At 40.2% G+C, this 27,644-nt stretch overlaps 1 protein-coding gene across 1 annotated transcript in view; it reads right to left on the bottom strand.

Annotated features, from left to right (window-relative positions):
* col28a2a (collagen, type XXVIII, alpha 2a) overlaps positions 1 to 27,644 on the bottom strand; it is a 128,692-nt gene that overhangs the window by 90,476 nt on the left and 10,572 nt on the right. Inside the window, exons 3-9 of the mRNA XM_087988564.1 lie at positions 22,878 to 23,036; positions 21,423 to 21,991; positions 17,706 to 17,726; positions 15,726 to 15,785; positions 9,050 to 9,103; positions 8,897 to 8,941; positions 3,899 to 3,925 (exon numbers count right to left, since the gene is read on the bottom strand). Coding sequence (XP_087844690.1) covers positions 3,899 to 3,925; positions 8,897 to 8,941; positions 9,050 to 9,103; positions 15,726 to 15,785; positions 17,706 to 17,726; positions 21,423 to 21,991; positions 22,878 to 23,036 — 935 coding nt within the window. The remainder of the gene's footprint in view (positions 1 to 3,898; positions 3,926 to 8,896; positions 8,942 to 9,049; positions 9,104 to 15,725; positions 15,786 to 17,705; positions 17,727 to 21,422; positions 21,992 to 22,877; positions 23,037 to 27,644) is intronic.

Genomic DNA, 27,644 nt, shown 5'->3' with positions numbered 1-27,644 from the left:
AAACACCATTCCCCCCTCCTCTTTTGCCTCCCTTTCTATCCTTCCTGTAGCATTTGTATCCTGGAACATTAAACTGCCAGTCCTGCCCATCCCTGAGCCATGTTTCTGTAATTGCTATGATATCCCAGTCCCATGTTCCTAACCATGCCCTAAGTTCATCTGCCTTCCCTGTTAGGCCCTTTGCATTGAAATAAATGCAGTTTAATTTATTGCTGGGCCTCTTGCTGAGATATTTGTATCATCGATAGTCACAGGTGAGGTGCTGGAAAACTGGAGGTTGGCAAACATGGTGCCACTGTTTAAGAAGGGCGGTAAAGATAAGCCAGGGAACTATAGACCGGTGAGCCTGATGTTGGTGGTGGGCAAGTTGTTGGAGGGAATCCTGAGGGATAGGATGTACATTTAGTTGGAAAGGCAAGGACTGATTCGGGATAGTCAACATGGCTTTGTGCGTGGGAAATCATGTCTTACAAACTTGATTGAGTTTTTTGAAGAGGTAACTAAGTAGATTGATGAGGGCAGAGCAGTAGATGTGATCTATATGGACTTCAGTAAGGCGTTTGACAAGATTCCCCATGGGAGATTGATTAGCAAGGTTAGATCTCATGGAATACAGGGAGAACTAGCCATTTGGATACAGAACTGGCTCAAATATAGAAGACAGAGGGTGGTGGTGGAGGGTTGTTTTTCAGACTAGAGGCCTATGACTAGTGGAGTGCCACAATGATCGGTGCTGGGCCCTCTACTTTTTGTCATTTACATAAATGATTTGGATGCGAGCATAAGAGGTACAGTTAGTAAGTTTGCAGATGACACCAAAATTGGAGGTGTAGTGGACAGCGAAGAGGGTTACCTCAGATTACAACAGGATCTTGACCAGATGGGCCAATGGGCTGAGAAGTGGCAGATGGAATTTAATTCAGATAAATGTGAGGTGCTGCATTTTGGGAAAGCAAATCTGAGCAGGACTTATACACTTAATGGTAAGGTCCTAGGGAATGTTGCTGAACAAAGAGACCTTGGAGTGCAGATTCATAGCTCTTTGAAAGTGGAAGGATAGGTTGATAAGATAGTGAAGAAGGCGTTTGGTATGCTTTCCTTTATTGGTCAGAGTATTGAGTACAGGAGTTGGGAGGTCATGTTGCGGCTGTACAGGACATTGGTTAGGCCACTGTTGGAATATTGTGTGGAATTCTGGTCTCCTTCCTATCGGAAAGAAGTTGTGAAACTTGAAAGGGTTCAGAAAAGATTTACAAGGATGTTGCCAAGGTTGGAGTATCTGAGCTACAGGGAGAGACTGAACAGGCTGGAGCTATTTTCCCTCAAGCGTCGGTGGCTGAGGAGTGACCTTATAGAGGTTTACAAAATTATGAGGGGCATGGATAGGATAAATAGACAAAGTCTTTTCCCTGAGGTTGGGGAGTCCAGAACTAGAGGGCATAGGTTTAGGGTGAGAGGGGAAAGATATAAAAGAGACCAAAAGGCCAACATTTTCACGCAAAGGGTGGTACATGTATGGAATGAGCTGCCAGAGGATGTAGTGGAGGTTGGTACAATTGCATCATTTAGGAGGCATTTGGATGGGTATATGAATAGGAAGGGTTTGGAGGGATATGGGCTGGGTGCTGGCAGGTGGGACTAGATTGGGTTGGGATATCTGGTCGGCATGGACGGGTTGGACCGAAGGGAATGTTTCCAAGCTGTACATCTCTATGACTCTTGTCCTACCTGCCTGACTGTTTTACTCACTCCTGTTCTCAACTGTACCAGTCTCAGATTGATCTCTTTCCTCACTATCTCCGTGGGTCCCAGCCCCACACCTTACTAGTTGAAATCCTCCCAAGCAGTTTTCGCAAATTTCCCTGCCAGCATGTTACACCCCTTCCAATTTAGATGCAATCTTTCCTTCTTGTACAGGTCACTTCTACCTCAAAAGAGAATCCAATGTTCCAATAATGTGAATCCTTCTCCCATACACCAGCCCCTCAGCCATGCATTCATCTGCTCTATCCTCCTATTCCTTCCCTCACTAGCTTGTATCACCAGGAGTAATCCAGATATTACTACTCTTGAGGACCTCCTTCTTAAAATCCTGCCTAACTCTCTGTAATCTTCTTTCAGAATCTCAACCTTTTCCCTTCCAATGTCGTTGTTTCCAATATGGACAATGACCTCTTGCTGGCCACTCCCCCCCCCGTGATAACATTCTGCACCCTCTCTGAGACATCCTTGATCCTGGCACCAGGGTAGCAACACACCATTCTGCTTTTTCGCTGCTGGGCACAGAAATGTCAGTCTGTACCTCGGACTAGAGAATCCCCTAACACAATTGATCTCTTGGAACCCGATGTACCCCTCATTGCATTAGAGCCGTCCCAATACCAGAAGCTTGGTTGTCTGTGCTATGTTCCCCTGAGAATCCATCATCCCCTACATTTTTCAAATCAGCATACTTGTTTGAAATGGGGATAGCCACAGAAGACTCCTGCATTAGCTGATTACCTCTCTTACCTTTCCTGCCGTTAACCAACTATATGACTGTATCTGAGACTCTCTCTCCTTCCTATAACTGCCATCCATCACATACTGTTGCTGTTGCAAATTCCTCATTGCCTCTAACTGTCTCCCCAACCGATCAATTTGATCTGCTAAGATTCGCTAGCAACAGCATTTATTGCAGATATAATCCACAATAACCCTTAAACTCTCTTTAAACTCCCACATCTGACAAGAAGCACATATCACTCTACTAAAGACTATTATTGCTCCTTCACAATCTACAGACCCAGAAAATAACACCGTCTTATTCCTCTATAAAACAATGCCTCAGGTTAAATTAATAATTATGGCTTATATTTTGAGTTTAATCAAGAGACATATCTCAAAAAACATATAATCAAGAAGGAACCCACTCGACTCACTCTGCAGACTTTCTGTAGGCCACACTTAAAACAATACACTTATCTGATTCTGTGCTGTGAACTTCGCCCAAACAGTTCCTCCAAGACCAGTTGTGAATTTCACTGTTTGTTAATTTTCCCAGACATACCAATAAACAGGTAACTATATGGCCATTAGCTTGATGTCTGTCATGGGGTAGGTGCTACAACCTGATCACTTAGAAAAACTCAGAGTAATTGGAATAGCCAGCATAATTTTGTCAAAGGACAGTCATGTCAACCAATGTATTGGAAGTTCTTGTAAGAGTAGCAAGAACTGCAAAGAAAAAGGAGCTGGTAGACCTACTTTACTTGGATTTCCAGTAGGCATTGGAATAGGAGTCAGATCTAAAGATTTGTTCTGAAAATAAAAGCTCATGGTGTAGGATTATCATATTAATAATGCGGGCTGGCACAAAGCAAAACAGTGTGCGTAAGTGGAACTTTGATTAGCAGGATATGACATATGGAGACTGGTAGATGTTTGCCTCAACATTTTATAATTTACACCAATGACTTAGGTGAGTGTAAGCATGGTAATCAGATTCACAGACAACACAAAGACAAGTAGCCAAGTATGTTGTGAAGACGAGATAACAAGATTGCTGATGTATAGAGATAGTTTGAGTAGGCAAAAGTTTCACAGATGAAATATAATGTGGGAAAATGTGAAATTGTTCACTTTCACAGGAAGAATGAAAGAATATTACGCAAATAGAAAACTACTGTGGAATTCTGAGTTCACTCCTGCTCCTATTTTCTATCTCTGTATGTTATAGTTTATTTTAAGCAGATAATTTACTGAATCTTTCAGACCTCTGAAGCCCAATTTCATTGTAATTAAACTGCTGTTATATTAATTATAAGTTATTTTGATCTCTTACATTTTTGAAATCTGTTACCGCTTTGCATTATCGACCGACATTCTCAAGAAAAGGTCCTTCAATCATATAACGTACCTGTTCACCTTTGTATCCAGCTCTTCCCTATAATTGAAAATAAAAGTAAAGAAATCTGCAATCTAGATATTTACCAGTGAAAATGTTATTTTAAAAGTTAAATAAATGGCAAACATATTGAATAAAATACATAAATGCCAACTTTTGGGGTAGATTTGTGTCCTCCCTTATGGTGGGTCATTTCATTTGGTAGGACGGTGTACGTGGGAACCCCTGCCATCCTATCTCCAACACAATGTGGATCTGTGATGACTAACCTGGTGGATGCCCTTAAGGATAGATAATGCCCATTGAGGGGTCTCATCTTGTCACCATTTGTAATTCAACAAGCAACGGGCAGGGGACTCACTATCTGTGGAAATCCAAAATAGCCCTGTGGGCATTTAGAGGGGTCCTCTGTTCAAAGACCCAGTATCAGGAAGGGGGCAGTTTGCTTCTCTTGCTGCTGACTTCCTCTCCTACAGTCCCCTACCCTGTAATTCATCTCCTAATATCACTCATCTGTGAACTGGGTCCTTTGGTATTTCTGGGCCTTGAATTGATGTATATAGGCAGTAGCCACTACCTCTCCTATGATGCTGACAAGAGCTGTAGCCTCTGATTGACCAGGGACTCTCAGTGAGCAAGCCCTCCATTTCTAGGGTCCTTGATCCTCAGGAAGATCTGCTGCTGCCCAGTTAAGGTTTAACATTGAATATGATGGGTCTTCCCGAAAAAAGACAATGCAGGGCTTTTGACAGCCATTGGCACCCAGCTGCAGGCTGACAACATTGTCACTTACCTTTAATTCTACCTTGTTTTCCAGAACACTTCACTGTCTGAGAATGTTTAAATTTACCATAATGAGGTACAAACAGGTGACAATTTTAACAAAAAACACAAATTTGATGTATATCAAAATCAAAACATCTGTTTATTTGGTACTGTAAATCTAGATAAACATAATCCCACTAATTAACACCATTAGATCAGATTTACATAGTTATTTATTAGCACGTCTTCTCATTAGAATAGGATCCAATACAATATGATTTTGAACAAAACGAGGTGAATTATGAAGTTGCAAACAACTTTAAATAGGAAAAAAAGGAACGGACAAAATACAACCGATATTTCAAGACTGAGATAAGGAGACTTTTGTTAGGCTTAGGTTTGAAGGGATATGTACCATAAATAAAAGAAATCTCATAACTAAAAGTCAGATAAGTGTAGCTGATGCAAAATCAACTATGACCTAAAATGAACGATGAACATGATGATGCGGTGATGAACAGCCAAAAATAAATCTCAGGCCATTATCCCTTAGAATGGATGTAAAAAATGTAGCTAACAAGGGTAAGCAAATGTTTGTTATTAGGTTGTCTTGTCTTTGCTTGTTTTGGACTTATTGCAATAAAGTCCAGCAATGTCACATTTTGTCGTGCATTTATTAGGCATGGCATTTAGAAACTATTTAAAATGTAGAAAGATAAATAATATACTCTGCGGCTGAAAATACATGTCTGAAGACTCAGTCGCCTGCCTGGTAACAGAGTGAAGGACAACCCTTCAGGGCTGGATTGTATGGAATGCCGTGGTCTCGAACACCCTGTTTAAATGGTCAGTGGGGAACCCACAGGAAGAATAGTTGGCATTGAATAGGCTAGAGGCGGGATCTTTGCTCCTCAGGACCAGGAATCAATAATAGAAAAAAGGAAACAACGGATGCATTGAACAGATATTTCACTTTGACAGATGTGAAAATCGCTGTATAGATTACAAATAACATCCCAAGTATTATTTGCCAGGAGGTGAAATTGAGCAAGAAACTTAAAACAATTAAGATCATCAGGAAAATCATTGAGAAAATCTGATTCATCTCCAGAGCCTGATAACTTTCATGCTCAGATTTCAAAAGTAGTGGCTGCTAAAAACACAAGTGCATTGGTTTTATCTCAGCCAGAGCTCCTGAGTGAACAATTTATTTCAGCCTCCCTCTGAGATTCCTTGATCAGTCTTTAGCAAATTTAATTGGCACCATGAGATAAAGGAACAGCTGAAGACACTAATACTGCAAAGGCTATGTGGCCTGACAACATTCTGGCAATTGTACTAAACACTTGTGCTCCTGATCATGCCACACTCTCTAGCCAAGTTATTCCAATACAGTTACAACACTGGCACCTACCCAATAAACACAGAAAATTGCACAGGTATGTCCAGCCCACAAAAGGAACGACAAATTCAACCTGCCAATTATTAACCTAGAAGTTACTAAACTCAGGGAAGGCAATGGCCTAGTGGTAATGTCGCTAGACTGTTAATTCTTAGACCTAAGTAATGTTCTGGGGACCCGGATTAGAATCTCACCATGGTAGATGGTGTAATTTGAACTCAATGAAATCTGCAGTTAAGGGTCTAATGATGACCATGAATCCATTGTCAATTGTTGGAAAAACGTATCTGGTTCACTTCGGGGAAGGAAACTGCCATTCTTATCCAGTTTGGCCTACACTTGACTTCAGCTTCACAGAAATGTGGTTGACTCTTAACTGTGCTTTGGGCAATTAGGGATGGGCAATAAATGTTTGCCCGGCCAGTGCTACCCTCATCCAATGAATGAATAAAAAAAAGTCTACCGTAAATATCAACACTGTGATGGAAAGGTTGCCAATGGTGCTATCAAGTAGAAATTGCAAAGAAGTAGGTTGCTCACCAACACTCAGTTTCATTTCTGCAGGGACACTTGGCTCCTGACCTCATCATAAGACTGGTTCAACCTGGAGCAAAGCAATGGTAAGGTATTGTTTACGCTGTCTTTACTACGCTGGCCTGGTAGGTTAAGTCACATCATATCCATGATGAGTTGGCAAGTTGCGTAAAAAATTGACTTGGTCATAGAAGACAGAGGGTAGTTGTAGAGGGGTGTTTCCTGACTAAGCGAATGTGACCAGTGGAGATCGGTGAGGGAGGGTTGGAGTGCTGAGGGATAAAGGATGTTGATATTTCAGATTAAGTGATCGGAATGTGAGAATGGCAGAACAATGGTGTGTCTAACTTCTGTTCTAGAAAGAACCGACAGTCCCACTAGAGTGGGGGGAGGGGAGGAGAGGGGAAGGGAGAGAGGGCATGGTGAGAGGATGTAACAGGTAAAGCTAAAAAGAAAGAAATTGGAGCAAGTTCACAACTTGAAGGCGTTTTCCAGGATGTTGCCTCCTTGGAGTATATTAGCTATAAGGAGAGTCTGGACAAATTTGGATTATTTTTGTGAGAGCATTGGAGGCTGAGGAGCAACCTGATAAGAGTATATAAAATTCAGAGTCGTTGTCAGGATGGATAATTGGAGTCATTTTCCCAGGGTGGAAACATCAAATACTAGGAGCCATTGGTTCAAGGTGAGAGGGAAATGTTTAGAAAGAGATGTGCGAGGAAAGTTTTATTTTAAACATAGCAGGTGCACGTGCCTGGAATGAAATGTCAGGGGAGGTGATAGAAACAGAGTTGCTAACCATGTTTAAGAGGCATTTAGGCAAGACACAAACAGGAAGGAAGTAGAGGAATACAGACCACGTACAAACGCATGGGATTAGTTTAGAATGGCATCATGGTCGACACAGACACAGTGGGCTAAAGGGTCCACTCCAATGATGTAAGTTCTCTACTCTGTGTTCTATGGCCATGTCCAGATTACATTCAGAGCTGGTAAGTGGCAAGTAACATTTGTGATACACATGTGCCAGACATTGAGCCTGTCAAACAGTGTTCAATGACATTACCATTGCTAAATCCATCAGCCTGGAGTTACCATTGAATATAAACTGAATTGGACGACCACACAAATACTATGGCTATAGTACTACTTGCCTGGATGTTGCAGTTTTAACAACACAAGAAGACTGGAACCATGCAGTCTTCTTGATTGGCACATAATTACAACCTTCAACATGTGATCTCTTCGCCATTGATGCACAGTGACAACAGTGTGTTCCATCTATAAGATGCAATGCAGTAACACAGGCTCATTCAACAGCATCTTCCAAACACTTGATCTCTACCACTTAGAGGGACAAGGGTATCAAATACATGGGAATACCTCCACCTCCAAGTTCCCATCCAAATCATAACACCCTGTCTTGGATCTACATCACCATTTCTTCATTGGTTCAAAATCATGGATCCTCTGTCCTAACAGCACTGTGAATGCTGCTACACCCCACAGACAGCAGTAGTTCAGGACAGCAGCTCATCATCACTTTCTTCAGGCCAATTAGTGATGGGAATGAATGCTGACATTTGTGAATAAATTTTAAAAATCCAAAGTTCCCTCTATTCTGGAAAGATCTCATCAAATTGGAAAATTGAGGACATGACTCCTCTATTTAAGAAAGGTGGAAGATGGAAAGCAGGAACCTCCAGGCCAGTTACCTTAATATCTGACATATGGAAAATGCTGGAATCTATTATTAAGGAGGTTATAGCAGTAGCATTTAGGAAATCTGAAATCAAATCAGGCAGAAATGGAATTCATTGTTCAAAGAGGAGACATATTAGACTCAAAACGTTAACTCTATTTTGCTGTCTCCACAGATGCTGCCAGATCTACTGAGTTTCTCTAGCCCTGTTTATATTTCAGATCTCACTATTTTACACTATTTTGTTCTTTTGTTGTGATAGCATTCTACTTGTCAGGGTTATGAATTGCAAAATTTGACTTATGATTAAATATACTAATTGTATTTTATTCCACATCTATTTTCAAGCTTTCTCCAAGAAATAGACATAATACTGAGATTGAAATAAGATAAAAACCTCTTCACCTTGTTTGTTGACAGCTTTATTGTGACAGCACCTTTCTCTTTCATTTTCTTCATTCAAGATTGTTGTACAATTTCTGAACGCCTTTATTTGCATATTATTTGGAAAAGAAGCTAACTACAGGATTGTTTATGTCCCTTTTCTCAAACTTGACAGAATATGACATAGTAGCAAGATTACATTTTTAAACAATGCAACTTATACCTCCAATCCATCCCTTCCTGGGATTCCACTTAGACCTGCTTCCCCCTGTTAAATACAAATTTTAAAATATCTGTTAAAAGGTTACTAGAAACATGTTATAATAATGCAGTACAAAATGTAAGTTGTCAGATTAATTCATTAAGTGTAATTTACCTTTTGTCCTTTTAGTCCTGGAGCACCATCATCACCAGGGCGTCCTTTTTTCCCCTAAGGAATGAACATAAATGTTAAAAAAAAAGTAGAAAATGATCATCCTGACTAACTTTCACAATTCCATGTTTGAGTTACTTGAACAATAAATGATTACACTCATACAATGGGACTTGTGTGTCACTGGCTGGGCCAGCATTTATTGCTGGTCCCTAGCTGCACTTGAGAAGCTGTCTTCTTGAACTGATGCAGCTAACATATTATAAGTTGACCCACAATGCCCTGAGGGAGGGAATTCCAGGATTTTGACCCAGTGACAGTGAAGAAACGTAGCCTAATGAACTGCGCATATGAATGAACAAGACAAAGGGACATTTTACTTCATCGTTATTATTGGTAAATCACAAATCCTTTACCATTAAGAAAGGTATATCACCATCCAGCTGGAATTTACGGCAGGTTTGTAGCCGGTAACTTGAGCAAAAATGAGTGTGCCAAGCCTGCACTCACTAGCAAGGGAATCAGCTGGGCACATTTTACTACATGCAGTCTCCGGATTGGCCTCCTATGGGGTTGCCATCTAAGGACAGCGGGCACACCCATGATGCTGTCAGTCCAAAAGAGGGTTGGCAGCTTTGAATCCTCAGCAGCACCTTGAAGAGAAAGAGATATGAAAGTACTCTAGGTAAAGTGAAAAAGAAATGAAAAGTTCAGGAAGCCAATGATTGGATAGGAAATCCTTCCAGGACAATCATTAGGGCTGGAGGACTGCTTTTTCTGCCCCAACCCCTTCTTCATGCCTTGGAGCCTCTGGCTCTGATGGCCACACATGTTGATGTAGCAAAGGTGCCTTCATTAAGTGATGGTCTTCTTCCGTATATAGCCATTGTTACCATCCTATTGGCCAATTGCTGATGGTTGCATAAAATGGATCTTAATATGGCATATAACTTGGCAATGTGCTGCCAATCTCTATATTGCTGACAACCAAATCAGCACCAATAGTGGGAAAATGCCAGAGCAGCCAGGCTGCAAGGCACAACTGCCTTAAATAGCCTCCACTATTTTGCTGCAATCCTCTTCCTCGATCCACTGTGCTTGCCACTAGAAGACTGGTAATGTTCTGCTCCATATAGAGTCATAGAGATGTACAGCATGGAAACAGACCCTTTAGTCCAACATGTCCATGCTGACCAGGTATCCCAAACCAATCTGGTCCCACATGCCAGCACCCAGCCCATATCTCTCCAAACCCTTCCTATTTATATACACATCCAAATGCCTTTTAAGTGTTGCCACCTCTTCCTCAGGCAGCTCATTCCATACTCATACCACCCTCTGCGTGAAAAAGTTACCCCTTAGATCCCTTGTATATCTTTCCCCTCTCACCCTAAACCTATGCCCGCTAGTTCTGGACTCCCTGACCCCAGGGAAAAGACTTTGTCTATTTATCCTATCCATGCCCCTCATAATTTTGTAAACCTCTATAAGGTCACCCCTCAGCCTCCAACATTCCAGGGAAAACAGCCCCAGCCTGTTCAGTCTCTCTCCATAGTTCAAATCCTCTAACCCTGGCAACATCCTTGTAAATCCTTTCTGAACCCTTTCCAGTTTCACAACATCTTTCCAATAGGAAGGAGACCAGAATTGCATGCAATATTCCAACAGTGGCCTAACCAATGCCCTGTACAGCCGCAACATGACCTCCCAACTCCTGTACTCAATACTCTGACCAATAAAGGAAAGCATAACAAACTCCTTCTTCACTATCCTATCTACCTGTGACTCCACTTTGAAGGAGCGATGAACCTGCACTCCAAGGTCTCTTTGTTCAGGAACACTCTCCAGGACCTTACCATTAAGTGTATAAGTCCTGCTAAGGTTTGCTTTCCCAAAATGCAGCACCTCGCATTTATCTGAATTAAATTCCATCTGCCATTTCTTGGCCCATTGGCCCATCTGGTCAAGATCTTGTTGTAATCTGAGGTAACCCTCTTCGCTGTCCACTACACCTCCAATTTTGGTGTCATCTGCAAACTTACTAACTATACCTCTTATGCTCGCATCCAAATCATTTATGTAAATGACAAAAAGTAAAGGACCCAGCACCGATCCTTGTGGCACTCCACTGGTCACAGACTTCCAGTCTGCAAAACAACCCTCCACCACCACCCTCTGTCTTCTACCTTTGAACCAGTTCTGTATCCAAATGGCTAGTTCTCCCTGTATTCCATGAGATCTAAGCTTGCTAATCAGTCTCCAATGGGGAACTTTGTCGAACGCCTTACTGAAGTCCATGTAGATCACATCTACCGCTCTGCTCTCATTAATCCTCTTTGTTACTTCTTCAAAAAACTCAATCAAGTTTGTGAGACATGATTTCCCATGTTGACTATCCCTAATCAGTCCTTGCCTTTCAAATACATGTATATCCTGTCCCTCAGGATTCCCTCCAACAACTTGCCCACCACCGTCAGGCTCACTGGTCTATAGTTCCCTGGCTTGTCCTTACCACCCTTCTTAAACAGTGGCACCACTTTAGCCAAACACATATGTCAGCAAAACACATTCATATGGAAAGCATGAAATAATACATTTTTGTGTACAGTTGTATTTAGCTTTTTCCTTGCTTTACTCTGTGGCCCAGAAAGCGCATTAGCTGGCAAGAGCCTGAAAACAAATTATAACAGTTTATCTCTCTATCCTTAACTGATGCTGATCACTTCTTATCACAAAAATTTGAAATTCAACATGCATTAACTTTGGGTAGGAAATGTTCTTAAGCAATTCTAGGCTTTATTTTGATATTGGTTGATGGAAAAAAACCCGCAGCCATTCACTGTCTCTGGTGGGATACATCAGTTTGTCACTCAGGCGTGACAGGTGTTTCTCTACCAGCACTATTTCACTTCTCAAGCTGAAGCAATAATTAATGGGAAAATAATTGAGAAACACCTGGGTTAAGCTGTAAATATAGTTTTACAGCAGTTGATAGTTTTTTTTTCTGGCTATTAAACAGATGACATTCTAATTGTATGACTTCAAATTATGTGAGACAGAATTGCAGGAATCTGACTTTTGAACACCTGTTTCATAGCACTGCAGCTGTCTAGTCCCACAAACACCAGTTAATGTGATACTGTTGAATGATTTCTAACAGTATCATTGGAATTTACAATTGAAAGCAAAATTCAAGTCTCAACTTGAATCCTATGTATTTACTGCCAGCAAGCAGCCCTCACACAGATGATTAAAATAAATTTTAAACTGGGTAAAGTAGCACTTGCCATTATTAAATTACTGAAACAAATTCGAGAAACTTTTCCAGCATTACATTTACATTCACTTCTTAGCTAAAATTAGAGAACAATGGAAATTTTTATTTTTTATGTGTTAAAGTAATGCACACTAGTAAAAAAGATAAAGTCGCCATTGTCTTACGAGGTCATAGGCTGGTGCCTCAGAGACAGAATACTGGTGGTGGTTTAACCCAGGGTCACCACTCCTCAGGCTAGGGGAGAGCCTGAGGAGGAAAGTCCTTCATGGTAACTTCAGCTGCTGTGGGAATTGAACCCACACTTCAGCATCACAAACCAACAGCAGTCCAGCTAATTGCCCCACTCCAATCAAGAATATCACTATCAATAGCAAATATTTATGGTATCATTTGAATTTTCCTGGGTTGCTGAAAGGAGGAAGGGGTAGAAATTACAGAAGTTTAATCATAATTTTTAATTTTTTCTTTGATTCAGGGGAAATGCCAAAGTATTAAATGACAGCATAATGAATAAGAATGTCATTGAGTTGTCTAAAGAAAAGGGGAGAAATATGAACCTTGGATTGACAAGTTTCTTTAAAGGCAGTTCTGGGGAAGCTGTTGGGAACAATAATCTGGGAGAAAATTAATAATCATTTGGAAATAATAAGATACAGTGATCATCATCAGTTAAGGGCAAATCATGTTTTACAAATCTGATTTTTTTGATGAGGTAACAGAATGCATGGCTGAACAACGTTGATGCCTTCAAAGGGCACAAGCAACCTAGCTACTAGACCTGTTAGCAAAATTGATGTCCATGAGATAAAAAGAGAAATAGCACAAAAATCAAAGAAAACTTAAAAATAACAAAATATATAACATCACAAGCAGTGTAGATAGAAATATAAAATTATGAAGTGAAGGGAAAAATGTAGTAAATGGATTTCAATGTTGAAGCATGTAACGCTGTCCACTTTGAGCCTGAAATATGAAAAACTACTTTTGAAATAATAGAAAGCTCAAAGATTCTTAGGGGAGCAGATAAATATATTATTGAAATGCTATGAACAGGCACAAAAGGAATTTAAGAGGCTAATGGAACGTTAATCATTATATCCAGAGGACTACAGCTCAGGGAGTGCAGTTATGTAAAGCACTGCAGACTACATTGCGGTACTGTGAGCAGATCTTGGCACCACATCTTAGCAAGGATGTATTGGTCTTTGAAGGAGTACAGCGTATTTTTACCAGAATGACATTTGCCTTCCAAGGGTCAAATTAGAAGAAGGTGTGGTTATGTGAACTAGGGTTGTATTCCCTGGAATTTTAAAGGTTAAACATGATTTGTTCAATAACTAAAGATTTAAAGGAAGACAGACATGTTACATTGAGAGAAATTATTTCTGATGGGTAGGGCATTTATGACTAAGGCCAAATAATATACCCAGGATTTTTGGGAGTGAAGCGAGGAGGCATTTCTGCAGACAAAAGTTTGGAACACACTTCTGCAAACAGCAATTGATACAAGATTAACTGTACATTTTAAATCTTAGTTAGATAGATTAAGTATTAACCAAAGGTATTATGAGATATTTCAAAACAACAACTATACAGAATTAGTTTGCAGATCAGACACAATCTTGTCAAATAGCAAAACAAATTCATGGGGCTAGATGACCAAAGCATGAGTCCAAAATTTGGGTTAAAGATGGTGAATGACTGTTGTTTAGGTCTGGAATGAAAACACAGTGCAATTTCCTTGGTTTGGCATCAGGACTACTGGGTGTTTTTCTAATATTGATGATGTAGTCTTGGGGGTATAATGTACAGTTCCAATATGTGAAGATGTCATGGATCTTGTAAGTGCAGTTCACAGTCCAGGATGTAACAAGACTTCAAATTAGGCTGGTGAAATGGATAGACATGATAAATGAAATTCAATATAGAAATTTGTGAGGAGGTATGTATTGTTAATAATAACATTGAGAGACGATACAAGTTAAATGTAGAGTTTTAAATCAGCAGGTGCAAGAAAAGAGTGACATGGGGATGTTTGTGGATGAATCTATGAAGGAGGGACAGCAGTTGATATAGTGTATGGATATAAATAGAGGCATAAATGGCAATCTTAACCTGAAAGAAAGTTTTAGGTTTGGGGCAGGTGGACGTATAAAGCATTAAAAATATGAGTCTCGACACCAATTTGCCTTCAACATGCACACTTTCAGTTTTAGCAGAATGTGGCTGGGGAGCAGCCTGTCAAACAGCTCCCAAGAGGCAAATTGCAAACTTAAATATAAGGAGGCTGAATGCTTCATATTTATCTATTATTTCCAATGTAATTATGGTCTTAGGAAACCTGGTAACCACAAATTTGAAAACTAAGGATTCAGATGGGAAGTGCCTTATAAAACCCCTTAAATTGGATGCAGTCTCTCCAACACCTAGTTTCCAAATTGCACTTCTGTCTTTAACACTGGTAAGATGTTGAGTTTATTGGCATTCTTCAGAATTGGGTTGCACAATTACTGAAGAAAATATGGTTGCATGGACATGAAGCCAAAGCAGAGGAGGAGGTGATTAATTAGATTGTTCTTTGCAAGAGTTGGTGCAGATCTATGTACTAAATGGCTCTTTCTGTGCTGTACTCTTCTAGTGTTCTATAATGCACTATCAGAGCTTGGGGCATTTTGCTGTTCAGTAGGGTACAATGTGATCTCTCACAGGGCAGTAAAATGCACTAAACTATTGATGGTAGCTATCATTATTAACTTGATAAATTCTATAGGTCAGTCTGGCTATCTTTTTGGAGGAATGAGAAGATGGAGGTAAAGGGATATTAATGACCTTTTCTTAATGATCCTCACAATTGCAGGTATGCTAACTGAGCAAGAAAGTGGTCCTTTATGTCATGATTATAAATCATTGATTCAAAGGTCTACACGATTTGATCATGGCCTTAATGTATTTGAACAATTCTCTATGTTGCACTCAAAACACTTCATGGAAGAATGCAAACTCATTTGGAAGAAATTTCCTTTTAAGATGACAAGGAACAAGTGGTGTAAATCATCCCTCAGATAAAAGCAATCTATAAAAACAATTATGAAAATGTAATATTGGGGAATGTATACAAATTAGAATAACAGATTTATCATAACATCAGAAGTCAAATGTTAAAGCCTTTTCTTTTAAACTGCTTTCACTTACATGCTTTTCTGAAAAAGAATTGAAAACATTTTCTGTATGAACAGGCTTCATGTTATCAAGCTACATTTGATAATGCAACATCTCACCACGTACAACATCTCATGACCATTAACGTCTTACTATTAATGCCTTGAGTGTTATCAACCCAATAAAAAGCTTCAGATTGAGCTAGCTGAGGAAGTAAATGGTATTCAGAACAACATAACTTACAGAAGAACCTGGTGGACCTCTTTCCCCTTTTTCACAGATGCATTTTGGTATTTTGGGACACTAAAATAAATAAAAAAAGTTGAAAACATGCATGTTATATTTGTATGACATCTATTTCAAAAGACTGATTGATGTCTGGGTTCCCAGCCATTGCAGTCAGAGGAAAACATCACTTACAGATAGCCCTTACATTTCGATCTGTTTCTCAATTGCACAGGATAAACAGGTGTCAAGTGTTTGTAGTTTCTGACATTAATGATTTAAAGGTCTGGAATAACTGATTTGTTTTTTATACAGCCATAGCAAAAGGAATTTTGTAAAGAAAGTTATAACTGAATGATTTTATTTCACAGCTTGCCTATACCTACCATTGATACTAAATGGGTAATTAGTTCTGTCCAGAGTAAGTGGGGTAAATGAGCATGGAAGTCCCACAGGTTGGCATGGAGGGTCTAAGTGGCACAGTTTAGCATGGGGATATGAGGGGCATTTAGAGATGGGTAAATAGAATGTGAGGGATTTGGCCCTGAAGGCCCAACAACTAAATAAAACAGCTGGGACAAAGTTTCCTCCACACTATTTTTGATGTTGTTCAACTCCATTTAACACCTACCCCCAACTCTCAATACAAATAAGTTGTTATCTTTGCAAGGGTTTTCTCCCAAGACAAGTAATTCCTTGACTCCCAATATCGGCTGCTAGGATAAAATTCCAGCCCATAGAAAAGGATAGAATGGGGAAAATCCACCCAAAATGCAAGATGACTGTATCAAGTATGAGCTGAAAATGTGTTGCTGGAAAAGTGCAGCAGGTCAGGCAACATCCAGGGAACAGGAGAATCGACGTTTCGGGCATAAGCCCTTCTTCAGAAATGAGGAAAGTTTGTCCAGCAGGCTAAGATAAAAGGTAGGTAGGAGCGACTTGGAGGAGGGGCGTCGGAAATGCGATAGGTGGAAAGAGGTCAAGGTGAGGGTGATAGGTCAGACTGGGGTGGGGGCGGAGAGGTCAGGAAGAAGATTGCAGGTTAGGAAGGCGGTGCTGAGTTCGATGGATTTGACTGAGACAAGGTGGGGGGAGGGGAAATGAGGAAACTGGTGAAATCCGAGTTCATCCCTTGTGGTTGGAGGGTTCCTAGGCGGAAGATGAGGCACTCTTCCTCCAACCGTCGTGTTGTTGTGGTCTGGCGATGGAGGAGTCCAAAGACCTGCATATCCTTGGTGGAGTGGGAGGGGGAGGTGAAGTGTTGAGCCACAGGGTGGTTGGGTTGTACCAAGTATGAACAAAGTTCTGGTCTTAATCAGTTGTTACTGGAGCCATGATGAGAGATATTTAAATATTTGGTCATTTGAGTTAATATGGAGAGACACAAGGGGTGGAATTTGACTTGGGCATTTAAAGTAACTTTGGACATCAATACCAGAGAAGTATTTGAGGTGATGGGAACAAAAAGAACTAGAAGTCACATTTAAATTGAGAAAAGAAGATTGAATAATAAACATTTTTTGTTCAAACATAAAACAGGAGGTAGTAGTAAGGTTTGATTTCTTATACTCTTTCAATAAAGAGATTAGACACAATTTTGGAGAACTACAGGAAAAAGATAAGATTTCAGACAATAACCAAGAGTTAGGTCTCCCCTCGCTTACCCAGATTGTTTTTGAGAGGTCAGAGAATGTTTTGAAATATAGTGAATTTCTTAATTGACATTAGGTCTCTCTTTCCTTGTTTATTCCAAGAAATGAGGTGTGGGTGGAAGGGATAGGAAAACATCCCAAACGAGGTGGGATAAGTCTTATGCCACTTCTCATCTGGACAAAATACTACATACTAGCTCACTCTACAGCCCTATCTCAATTATTTGAAAAAATGCTAACAATTCAATGATTAAAATTCCATATACTGACAGTGTTATACACTACAAGATTTTTCCGAGGCAGCTATAAAATCTATACTTTAGTTTGAGAAACAAACCATACTTACCCCTTCATCAGCTAATTCTGCCTGCAAAGATAAATCACTAGAATTAGTTTTCTTAAGTACAACTGTAATACAGAAACCACCCCTGGATTCCACCTTAAGACATAGTCCTGCTTGAGGAGAATCTTGAGGGAACGTGTTGTGTGGTTTTATGCCCACATTCATACATTTGTTTTCAAGACAGACTGCTTGAGGATAAAACAACTTTGAGAATTGTCTTCAGGTATGGACTTCTTCACCGTACTGTTTATTACATATTAAGACTAAATACAACAATATATGATATTCAGTGATGTCCCTGGTTTTGATCCTACAGTTACGTTTTTGAAAGACCATTCCATGAATTCTACTGCTTAATGCTAGTCAGTCTATTTCACATGCTTCTCTTTCTCTCCCCTTAATTCCCCTCACATTGTGCTATTTATGTCTCCTGAGGTGCACCTCTCTGATATCATTGCAAGTTTGCTCCAGAGTTTTAAAACCTTTATACAACAGGGAACACAGATCAGAAAATCAAGACTACAGTACTTTTGCTGAGTGTGCAGCATTGGAAAGTTACATTTAATGCTTTATCATTTTTGCTGTATTGTCCTGAGTGATGCATTTCGCACTAAATAAGTGAAAGCGGGTGGAATAAAAAAAAGGTACTGTCTGTGGGCACTAATGCCAATACACAGTCCCATAAAGTTCAATGCTGTAGGTTTAATTTATTAACATTGCTTCATTTTTAGTACAGCTGTAGCCTGGGAGCAGCTTAATTAAACAAACCCACAAAAATGCATTGGTTAAAAAAAAAATGCTAGCCTTCAATTTGGTGTAGTTAGGGATATTTTTGACGTTGGGTTGAAGTGTAAAACAGGGACTATCAGTTCAAAAGCCCTTTATACAGTTTTTTCAATTTCCATTTTATTTCTAACAGAAAGCAACGGGTGCTTGTCAGCATAATGTTCATTTTTTTTCTGATAATCATCTAATTCGAACAGCACGTGAAAGCTTTTTTGAACAGTAGTACACACACACACACACGTAAAGTTACAACTAATACAGTAAGCAATGTATTTGCTTAAAAGGTATATACAAGAATCAAGTATGAATCAAGTTCAGAAAATCTAACCATTTTCCATAATATTCTCATGAGGTCACTAGCAGGATCAACATCATGTGTGTTGTACATAATGCTCCAAGTGTGGTCCCACCAAGGCCTTCTATCATTGAGAACACATCTTTCCTCTTAAAAAGCAAAATACTGTGGATACTGGATCTTCTCCTGTTCATCCATCCTGCAGACTCGGTCTTCAATTCACACAGGGTTCAAGAACCTTTCATCAATGAGAAATATATTGCTCCTTAGACAAGGGAACCAAAACTGTTCACAATACTCCTAGGGTCTCACCAAAAGTCTATACAACTGCAGCAAAACATCTTTACTGTTGTACTCAAATCACCTTATGATTTAGGCCAACATATAATTTGCCCTTCTAAATGCTTACTGCAACCCAATGCTAATGTCTAAAGGCTCAAGAACAAGGAAAACCACATTCCTTTCGACACCGGCACTTCCCAACCACTCATGATGTAGAACATATTCTGCCTTTATGCCTTTTCTACCAAAATGTATAATTTTATACTTATTTACATTATATTTCTTCTGTTATGTTCCAGCCCATTCACTCAGCCCAAAGTCCACTTGAAGCCTACTTGCATCCTTCTCATAACTTCACATTCCCACTCTGCTTGCTGTCATCAACAAATTCAGAAATATTATAATTGGCCTTCACACTAATCATTTATATAAATTGTGAACAGTTGAGGACCAAGCACTGATCCTTACAGTACCCCCGCTAATAAAACCCAGCTAGCCAGAGAATAACCTGCTTAATCCTCCTTTCTGTTTTCAGTCTATTAATCAATTCTCAACCAATTCTAATATGTTGAGCACAATTTCATGTGCTCTAATTACTGACCTCTTTTGTGACATTATCAAAGACTTTCTGAAAACCCCAATATATCACACCCATGTGTTCTCCTTTATCAAACGGCTGGTAACATTGTCAAAAACTCCAGCACGTATGTTAAACATGAAACAGAAGTAGAAGTTGCTGGAGAAACTCAGTAGATCTGTGAAGAGAAAGCAGAGTTAACTTTTTGGGTTCAGTGATCCTTCCTCAGAATGATGAAGGATTCAGGAAAGGACCCAAAACATTGGCTCTGCTTTTTCTCTACAGATGCTGCCAGGCCTGCTGAGTTTCTCCAGCAAATTCTATTTCCGGTTTCCAGCATCTGCACTTCTTGGTTTTACATCAATTATGGTTTCCCTTTCATATATCCATGTTGACTCTGCCTAATTTTATTGATTCTTTTCTAAATGTCCAGTTATCACAGACTTTATAATAGATTCTTTCAGTCTCTCTAACACGATGGTCAATCTAAGGGGTCTGTAGCTCTCCACTCTCCCCCTTCTGAAATAGATGGGATATGCGACTTTTCAGTCTGCCAAAACATTTCCAGAATCTATACAATTGTGAAAGTTAATCACCAATGTATCCATTGTTTCTTTAGTGACTTCCTTTAACACTCTTAGGGTGAAGCTCATTTGGCTGAGGAAATTTATCAACTTTTAATTTAATTAACCTTTCACATACTCTTCACTAATAATAGTTCATTTTAGTTTCTCAGTTAACAAGTCCTTTGGCTGCCTACCATTTTGAGATTTTCTGTATCTTCTTCCATGAAAGATGCAAAGTTATTATAACTTTTCCTGCTCTCCACAATGAATTTCCTGTCCTCACATTGTTGCCCATCTTTTTGTTTTCATATACCTAAAGAAGCTTTTCTAGTCTATCTTTATGTTTCTCACTAGTTTGCATTCATTATTTTTTTCCCTTTTCTTAATCAGTTACTTGGTCTTCTTATGTGGGATTCTAAATTGCTCCCAATCCTCAAGAAGTCTGCCTATTGTGTTCAAGTGTTTGTATATGTTTTAATGTCAATGATCACATCACATACGAAACAACACCCACTCAGATGCTGAACAATTGGTCTTCTGATAGAACAATCCAATCAATGCAATTAGACATGTGGTGCTTTAAATAACAACTGTAGTTTGGATACAAAACTGTTTCCTTTCACATCAGCTTATACATCTTGTGAAGCTTCAAGACACTGACAGGACCTTGTGTATATTAAAAATCATTGCATGACAACATTGGTTACATGAGAATTCTAACAGTATGATTGTGCATTGGAATGAAGAAATGAGTGAGAATTGTGCATTTCCAAATATGGGTTTGTTTCTATAGATGTGAAATGTGGGTTATATGCATGATATGTACATATTTTGAATATGAGCTGGTGTCTAAACAATCAGAGGAGAATCTGTTCCAATAGTTTTGTGTGGATAGTGTGTGAATATGTAGGTGTAAAGTTATTGAAATTGTGTTGTGTTCATGTGTGGGATAGGTCTGAAAAGAAGAGGACTATGAAAGTGTGCCAATGTAGAGAAATGAATGCAAGGAGCTATCCTATGCATAAGAATCTATGGATGTGGAAGTGTACTTATGTAGTTCCTGTGAGAGTGGAACATGCTGATGTAAAAGTGTATGCATCAGGGTCTCTTCCTGTGTGTGTTGATCTGGAGGTATGACTATTTGTTGCTGTTGTTCATATGAGTGTGAATATGTTGGTTTCTGAGTGTGTGCTGGAATATGCTTTGCTACTTACCATTTCCAGGAGGAGTTTGCCCAGGGTACTGCTGTCTTGAAGGTTGTGCACAAAGCGAGAAGCAGGTGGACTGGCTAGAAGGCGCAGTTTGGCTGCATTAGGTGGCTCATTGGCCACGGGTGACATGCCTACTGTGAAAAACTTAATGCCTTGATTTTTGGCCTCAGCTGTAGCTGCGTAGATATCTGGGTTTCTTGGGTGGTCCACACCATCAGTCATGAGAACTGCTATCCGGACACTGCCAGGGGCTGCCTCATTCAGGTAGAGCTGAGTCAGGTTGGTGATGGCATATGTGGTGTAGGTGCCATGCCCAATGTAGCCAATGGGGGCGACACGGGTCCTGAAGGATGCTGGACCACTCCAGTCACGGAAGGTTTGCTCAATGAGCACTGTGCTGCTATACTGCAGGAGTGCCACTCGGGGCACCAGCCGGCGGCCACTCGACACCCTCAGCTGCTGCAGCCTGTCCACAAAGTCCAGCACAAAGCTCTTCTCCCGGTTGTGGTTGACGTCCTTAGCACTCTCTGAACTGTCCAACAGGAAGGCAATCTCCAAACTACAGTCCTCCTCTGAAAAGACAGAGATATTGATTATTGGCACTATTACATTGTTCTGTGACCTGTCGAACTGCAAATTTAGGATAAATTTAATTTTTCAATAATTTCATATGGTTTAATTTTGCATTTCCTCCATGAAAAAATTAGCAGCTTGTAAGCACAGGTTGATAGATTTAATTAGATGTTGAAAAGAGGCAAGAGCGATACAAGAAAAAAACCTTCTCACATACCGAGTGGTTAAGGTATAGAGTGCACTGCCTGCAATTGTGATGGGGGCAGGTTCAGCTGAAGCTTTCAGGATGGAAATGAATGGATGTTTGGATAGAAATAGTTAGCATGTGTATGGGGCAAAAGCAGGAGACTGGCATTTGGTAATGATGTTCACTTAAAGAGCTGGTCCAGGCATGAAGGGCCAAATGGCCTTCTTCAGCCCCATAATAATTGTGAAATTTTATGCATTAAAAGTTGTTTTATTTTTAAGTGGCTTTGATAATGCCACTTAAAGTGGAAGGCAGAATGTTTAGAGGGGACTTGATTTTGTTTTCACCCAGAGAGTGGAGAACGTCTGGAATGCATTGTAAGGATAGTTGAGGCAGGTAACCTCACAACCTTGAACAAGTACTTGATGACCACTTGAAGGGTCATAACATTCAAGCCCAGTGCAGGAAAGTCAGACTAGTGTAGGTAGTAGTCTAGTTTTTGGCATTATAGACTCGATGGGCAGAAGTTTCTCTTCTATACTGTGTGATTAAATGATTGTCTATGGTGTTCTGTTAGACGCTGTGCACATTTCAGCATGAAGCACATGTCATGAATTTTTTAAAAAGTACGCTATTGAAGGCAACCAGTGGAGAAAGTGTCAAATAAACAAATAAATTAAATCAAAGTTTGATATCACCTTGTTCATTTTCTCCTGGTGCATTCGATGAGAGATACTTTATTTTTTGTCTTCTAACCAAATGTCCGTCCCCACGTTCCTCATATTCTTGTGATAAAACGAGCTGGTATCTCGCCCACAGCAGAAGCCCCCAGAGCTGAAAGAAAACTTTCATTCTCTCTAAAAATCAGAAATCTAGATTGAAAAGGGACAGTACACAATTCATCACGTTCACGAACCCATATGTTAGTTTTGATACATAAATGATATATTTACATCGGGTTTGCCCAGTACAATAAACAGATGAAACAATAACCTGACTAATTGAAAGTAGGTTCGAGCTATTGTATTCTTGGTACCTTTAGGAGTGAAGTTAACTTTAGAAACGGCGCAGAAGGAACCCGCCGTCAAAGTGACAAGATGCTGAAAACTGCACAATCAAAAGTGTTATAGGTTGCAATCACTTTTTCTTACGAATGTTAGAATTAGTGTGAACTACAGGAGGTAGGGCGTTGAACAGTTTAACATTTACCTGCAGAAAAGTTCTCAACTGCCTTTTCCCAGAGTAGAGAACAAAAAAACAAGCACTGGCGGAGAACTCTGGGCGAGTGTCAATGATTCTCTGGCGAGCTGATTTAAATGGAGAAGTTAAACTTCTCTGGTCTTATAAATAAAGGCGGGACGGCTTCAGCTCCTGTTGGAATGTGGAAGGCAATTGGCTGCTGCAGGGAGCTGCAACTTAATGTGAAAGGAAGCGAAAAAGCGGAGGAAGAGAGAAAGAAAAAACACAGGTACTGCGAAATGGAATCGAAACGATTATTCACTTAATGGCACCGGCTGGTGAACTTGAGCAACACAACGTGTGGTTCGAATTATACCGACAATTACAGAGTGAAGTTAGAATACGATGTTAAAGCCAGTATAACATTGAGATGGTTAAATAGCTCGTATTTATCATTCAAACGTATTTCGTTGACTGTAAAGCATTTGACACCTCCTGAGGTCATGACAGGGTCTATAATTGTGAGTTATTTCAATGTAGGAGTAATGCTGGATAACGCTAGCTACTGAGAAATTGAATACCAATATTAATATAAAAAACACATATGGCCCAAATTAGATCATTCATCTAAAATGGCCTAAATGTTAATTTAATTTAAATTATAGCTTTCAATTGTCGCTTAAATAATTGCAAGGTGTATTGCCTCCAAACTTCTCTCCAGAAATCCTTTCCATTTGTTAGTCACGTTTGGTATGAAACTGCTGAGCAGGAGAAAATAGCATAAAATAACGAAATGGTTATAGTGGAATAGAAATCCATTCAGCCCTGGTATCTATGGTGCCTTTATGTAACAGTAATTCCCTATTAGCTTACTCCCTGGTCTTTTCCCCTGTGGCCCTGCACTTATTTTCCCTCCTCAAATGCTTTACAAATACCCCTTTTGCAGGCGGGAATTCAATCTACGCCTACCAGACTCTCAGGCAATACATTCCAGATCCTTATCAGTAATTGCTGGAAAAGCTCAATTCTGAACAAGGATCACTGGACTCCAAGCTCTGCTTTCTTTCTGCAGATGCTGCCAGACCTGCTGAGTTTTTCCAGCACCTATTTTTGTTTCTGATTTCTACAATCTACAATTTTTTTCATTTAGTATTCCAGCTGGGAGTGATGCTGCCTCGCAGTGCCAGGGACCTGGGTTCGATTCCAGCATTGGGCGACTGCCTGTGTGAAGTTTGTACGTTCTCCCCGTGTCTGTCTGCATATACAACATAGAAAATAACAGCACAGTACAGGCCCTTCAGCCCTCGATGTTGCAGGGACCTGTAGGACTAATCTGAAGCCCATCTAACCTACACTACTCCATTTTCATTCAAACACGTACCCATATGACTATTTAAATACCCTTAAAGTTGGAGAATCTACTACTGTAGGCAGGGTGTTCCATGCCCCTACTACTCTCAGAGTAAAGAAACTACCTCTGACATCTGCCCCATACCTATCACTCCTCAATTTAAAGCTATGTCCCCTTGTGCTAGTCATCACAGTCTAAGGAAAAAGGCTGTCACTGTCCACCCAATCTAACCCTCTGATTATCTCATATGTCTCAGTTAAGTCACCTGTAACCTTCTTCTCTGTAATGAAAACAGCCTCAAGTCCCCCAGCCTTTTCTCATAAGGTCTTCCCTCCATACCAGGCAACATCCTGGTAAATCTCCTCTGAACCTTTTCCAATGCTTCCACATCCTTCCTATAATGCAGTGACCAGAATATGCAATATCGAGTTTTGTACAGCTGCAGCATGACCTCATGGCTCCGAAACTCAATCCCTCTACCAATAAAAGCTAACACACCATATGCCTTCTTAACAACCCTATGTACATTGTACAGGGATCTATGTATATTGTCACTCAGATCTCTCTGTTCTCCACTACCAAGAATCTTACTATTAGCCCAGTACTCTTTATTTCTGTAGCTGTTTCCAAAGTGAATCACCTCACACTTATTCGCATTAAACTCCATTTGCCATGTCTCAACCTAGCTCTGCAACTTATCTATGTCCCTCTTTAACTTGTAACATCCTCTGGCACTATCCACAACTCCACCAACCTTAGTGCCAGCACCAAATTTACTAACCCATCCTTCTATGCCTTCTTTCATGTCATTGATAAAATGACAAACAAATGACCCAAAACAGATCTTTGCGGTATACCATGAGTAACTGAACTCCAGAATGAACATTTTCCATCAACCACCACCATCTGTCTTCTTACAGCTAGCCAATTCCTGCTCCAAACCACTAAATCGCCCTCAATCATATGCCTCCATAGAGAACCTTATCAAATGCCTTATTGAAATTCATATACACCATATCAACTGCTTTACCCTCATCCATCTGTTTGGTCACCTTCTTAAAGAACTCAGTAAGGTTTGTGAGACACAGCCTACCCTTCACAAAATTGTGTTGACTATCCTTAATCAACTTATTCCTTTCTAGATGATTATAAATCCTATCTCTTATAGCCTTTTCCAACATTTTACCCAAAACTAAATTAAGGCTCACTGGTCTATAATTACCAGGGTTATCTCTACTTCCCTTCTTGAACAAGGGAACAACATTTGCTATCCTCCAGTGTTCTGGCAATATTCCTGTAGGCAATGATGACATAAAGGTTACAATCAAAGGCTCTGCAATCTCTTCCCTCCCAAACCCCCTACTGCTTTCCCAGAAAATTCGAAGATAAATTCCATCCGGCCCAGGGGACGTATCTATTTTTACACTTTCCAGAATTGCTAATGAGAAGTCATTGGCAGGTAGGATCAAGGAAAACCCTAAAGATTTCTATAGCTAAGCTCCTCCTTGTGAACCTCAATCCCATCTAGTCTAGTAGCCCATATCTCCGTATTCTCCTTGACAACGTTGTCTTTTTCAAGTGTGAGTACTGATGAAAAATATTCATTTAGTGCTTCTCCTATCTCCTCGGACTCCTCGCACAACTTCCCATTTCTGTCCTTGATATGGCCTTAATCTAACTCTAGTCATTCTTTTAGTCCTGATATGGAAAGCTTTAGGGTTTTCCTTGATCCTATCTGACAATGACTTCTCTTGTCCCCTCCTGGCCCTTCTTAGATCTCCCTCTTTAGGTCTTTCCTAGCTAACTTGTAACTCACATGTGCACTAACTGAGCCATCACTACCATCCTAACATAAGCCTTCTTCTTCCTCTTGACCAGAGATTCAACTTGTTTATTAAGCCTCAGAGTAACTCCTTCAGCAGTGTGATTGCAGCTGTTCCAGACCTTGCAGGGTCTCTCCCGCATCTAGAGTTGCTAAGCCATCTTCAGGCACCTCTGTCAAATGTGATCCTCATTGGAGGGCTTGTCCCCTGCCAGGAAGACTTTGACACATTCCCAAACAGCTCACAAATGTTTCAAATTGGTTTCACACCATTGCATCTACCAGTGATGATGTCTTTGGGAAGATTGCCTGGAGGTGAAAAATTGTCAGACCACTGACTTAGGCCAGCATTCATAAATTACCTCTTAGTCACACTTTCAAACATGTTTACCTGGGTCATGGATGATTCTGTACAAAGAGTGGGAATGAAGACTAGATTAAGAGAGAGAATAAAAGAGACAGAGGAAAAAGCAAAGAAGTGTACATATCTTAACTTAATTCAGAACACAAAGGAAGGAAATTCCATACATAATTGTTCCCTTTCTGGCCAGAGAGGTTCATTGACTGTTAATAACAACAAACATGAGAGGTTCTTTTGTACAGCATGGAAACACACCCTTCGGTCCAACCCGTCCATGCCGACCAGATATCCCAAGCCAATCTAGTCCCACCTGCCAGCACCCGGCCCATATCCCTGCAAACCCTTCCTACTCATATAGCCATCCACATGCCTCTTAAATGTTGCAATTGTACCAGCCTCCACCACTTCCTCTGGCAGCTCAGTCCATACACGTACCACCCTCTGTGTGAAAAAGTTGCCCCTTAGGTCTCTTTTATATCTTTCCCCTCTCACCCTAAACCCAAGCCCTCTAGTTCTGGACTCCCCAACCCCAGGGAAAAGACTTTTCCTATTTACGCTATCCATGCTCCTCATAATTTTATAAACCTCTATAAGGCCACCCCTCAACCTCCGACGCTCCAGGGAAAACAGCCCCAGCCTGTTCAGCCTCTCCCTATAGCTCAAATCCTCCAACCCTGAATCCTTTCAAGTTTCACAACATCTTTCTGTTAGGAAGGAGACCAAAATTGCACGCAATATTCCACCAGTGAACA

The sequence above is a fragment of the Chiloscyllium plagiosum genome, unplaced genomic scaffold (assembly GCF_037043375.1).
Source record: "Chiloscyllium plagiosum isolate Xiang-an unplaced genomic scaffold, Cpla_swu_hap1 HiC_scaffold_7, whole genome shotgun sequence".
In the NCBI taxonomy this organism is placed as follows: Eukaryota; Metazoa; Chordata; class Chondrichthyes; order Orectolobiformes; family Hemiscylliidae; genus Chiloscyllium; species Chiloscyllium plagiosum.
Note: the sequence above shows the minus strand (reverse complement) of the source record. Positions and strands in the feature narration are given on the sequence as shown.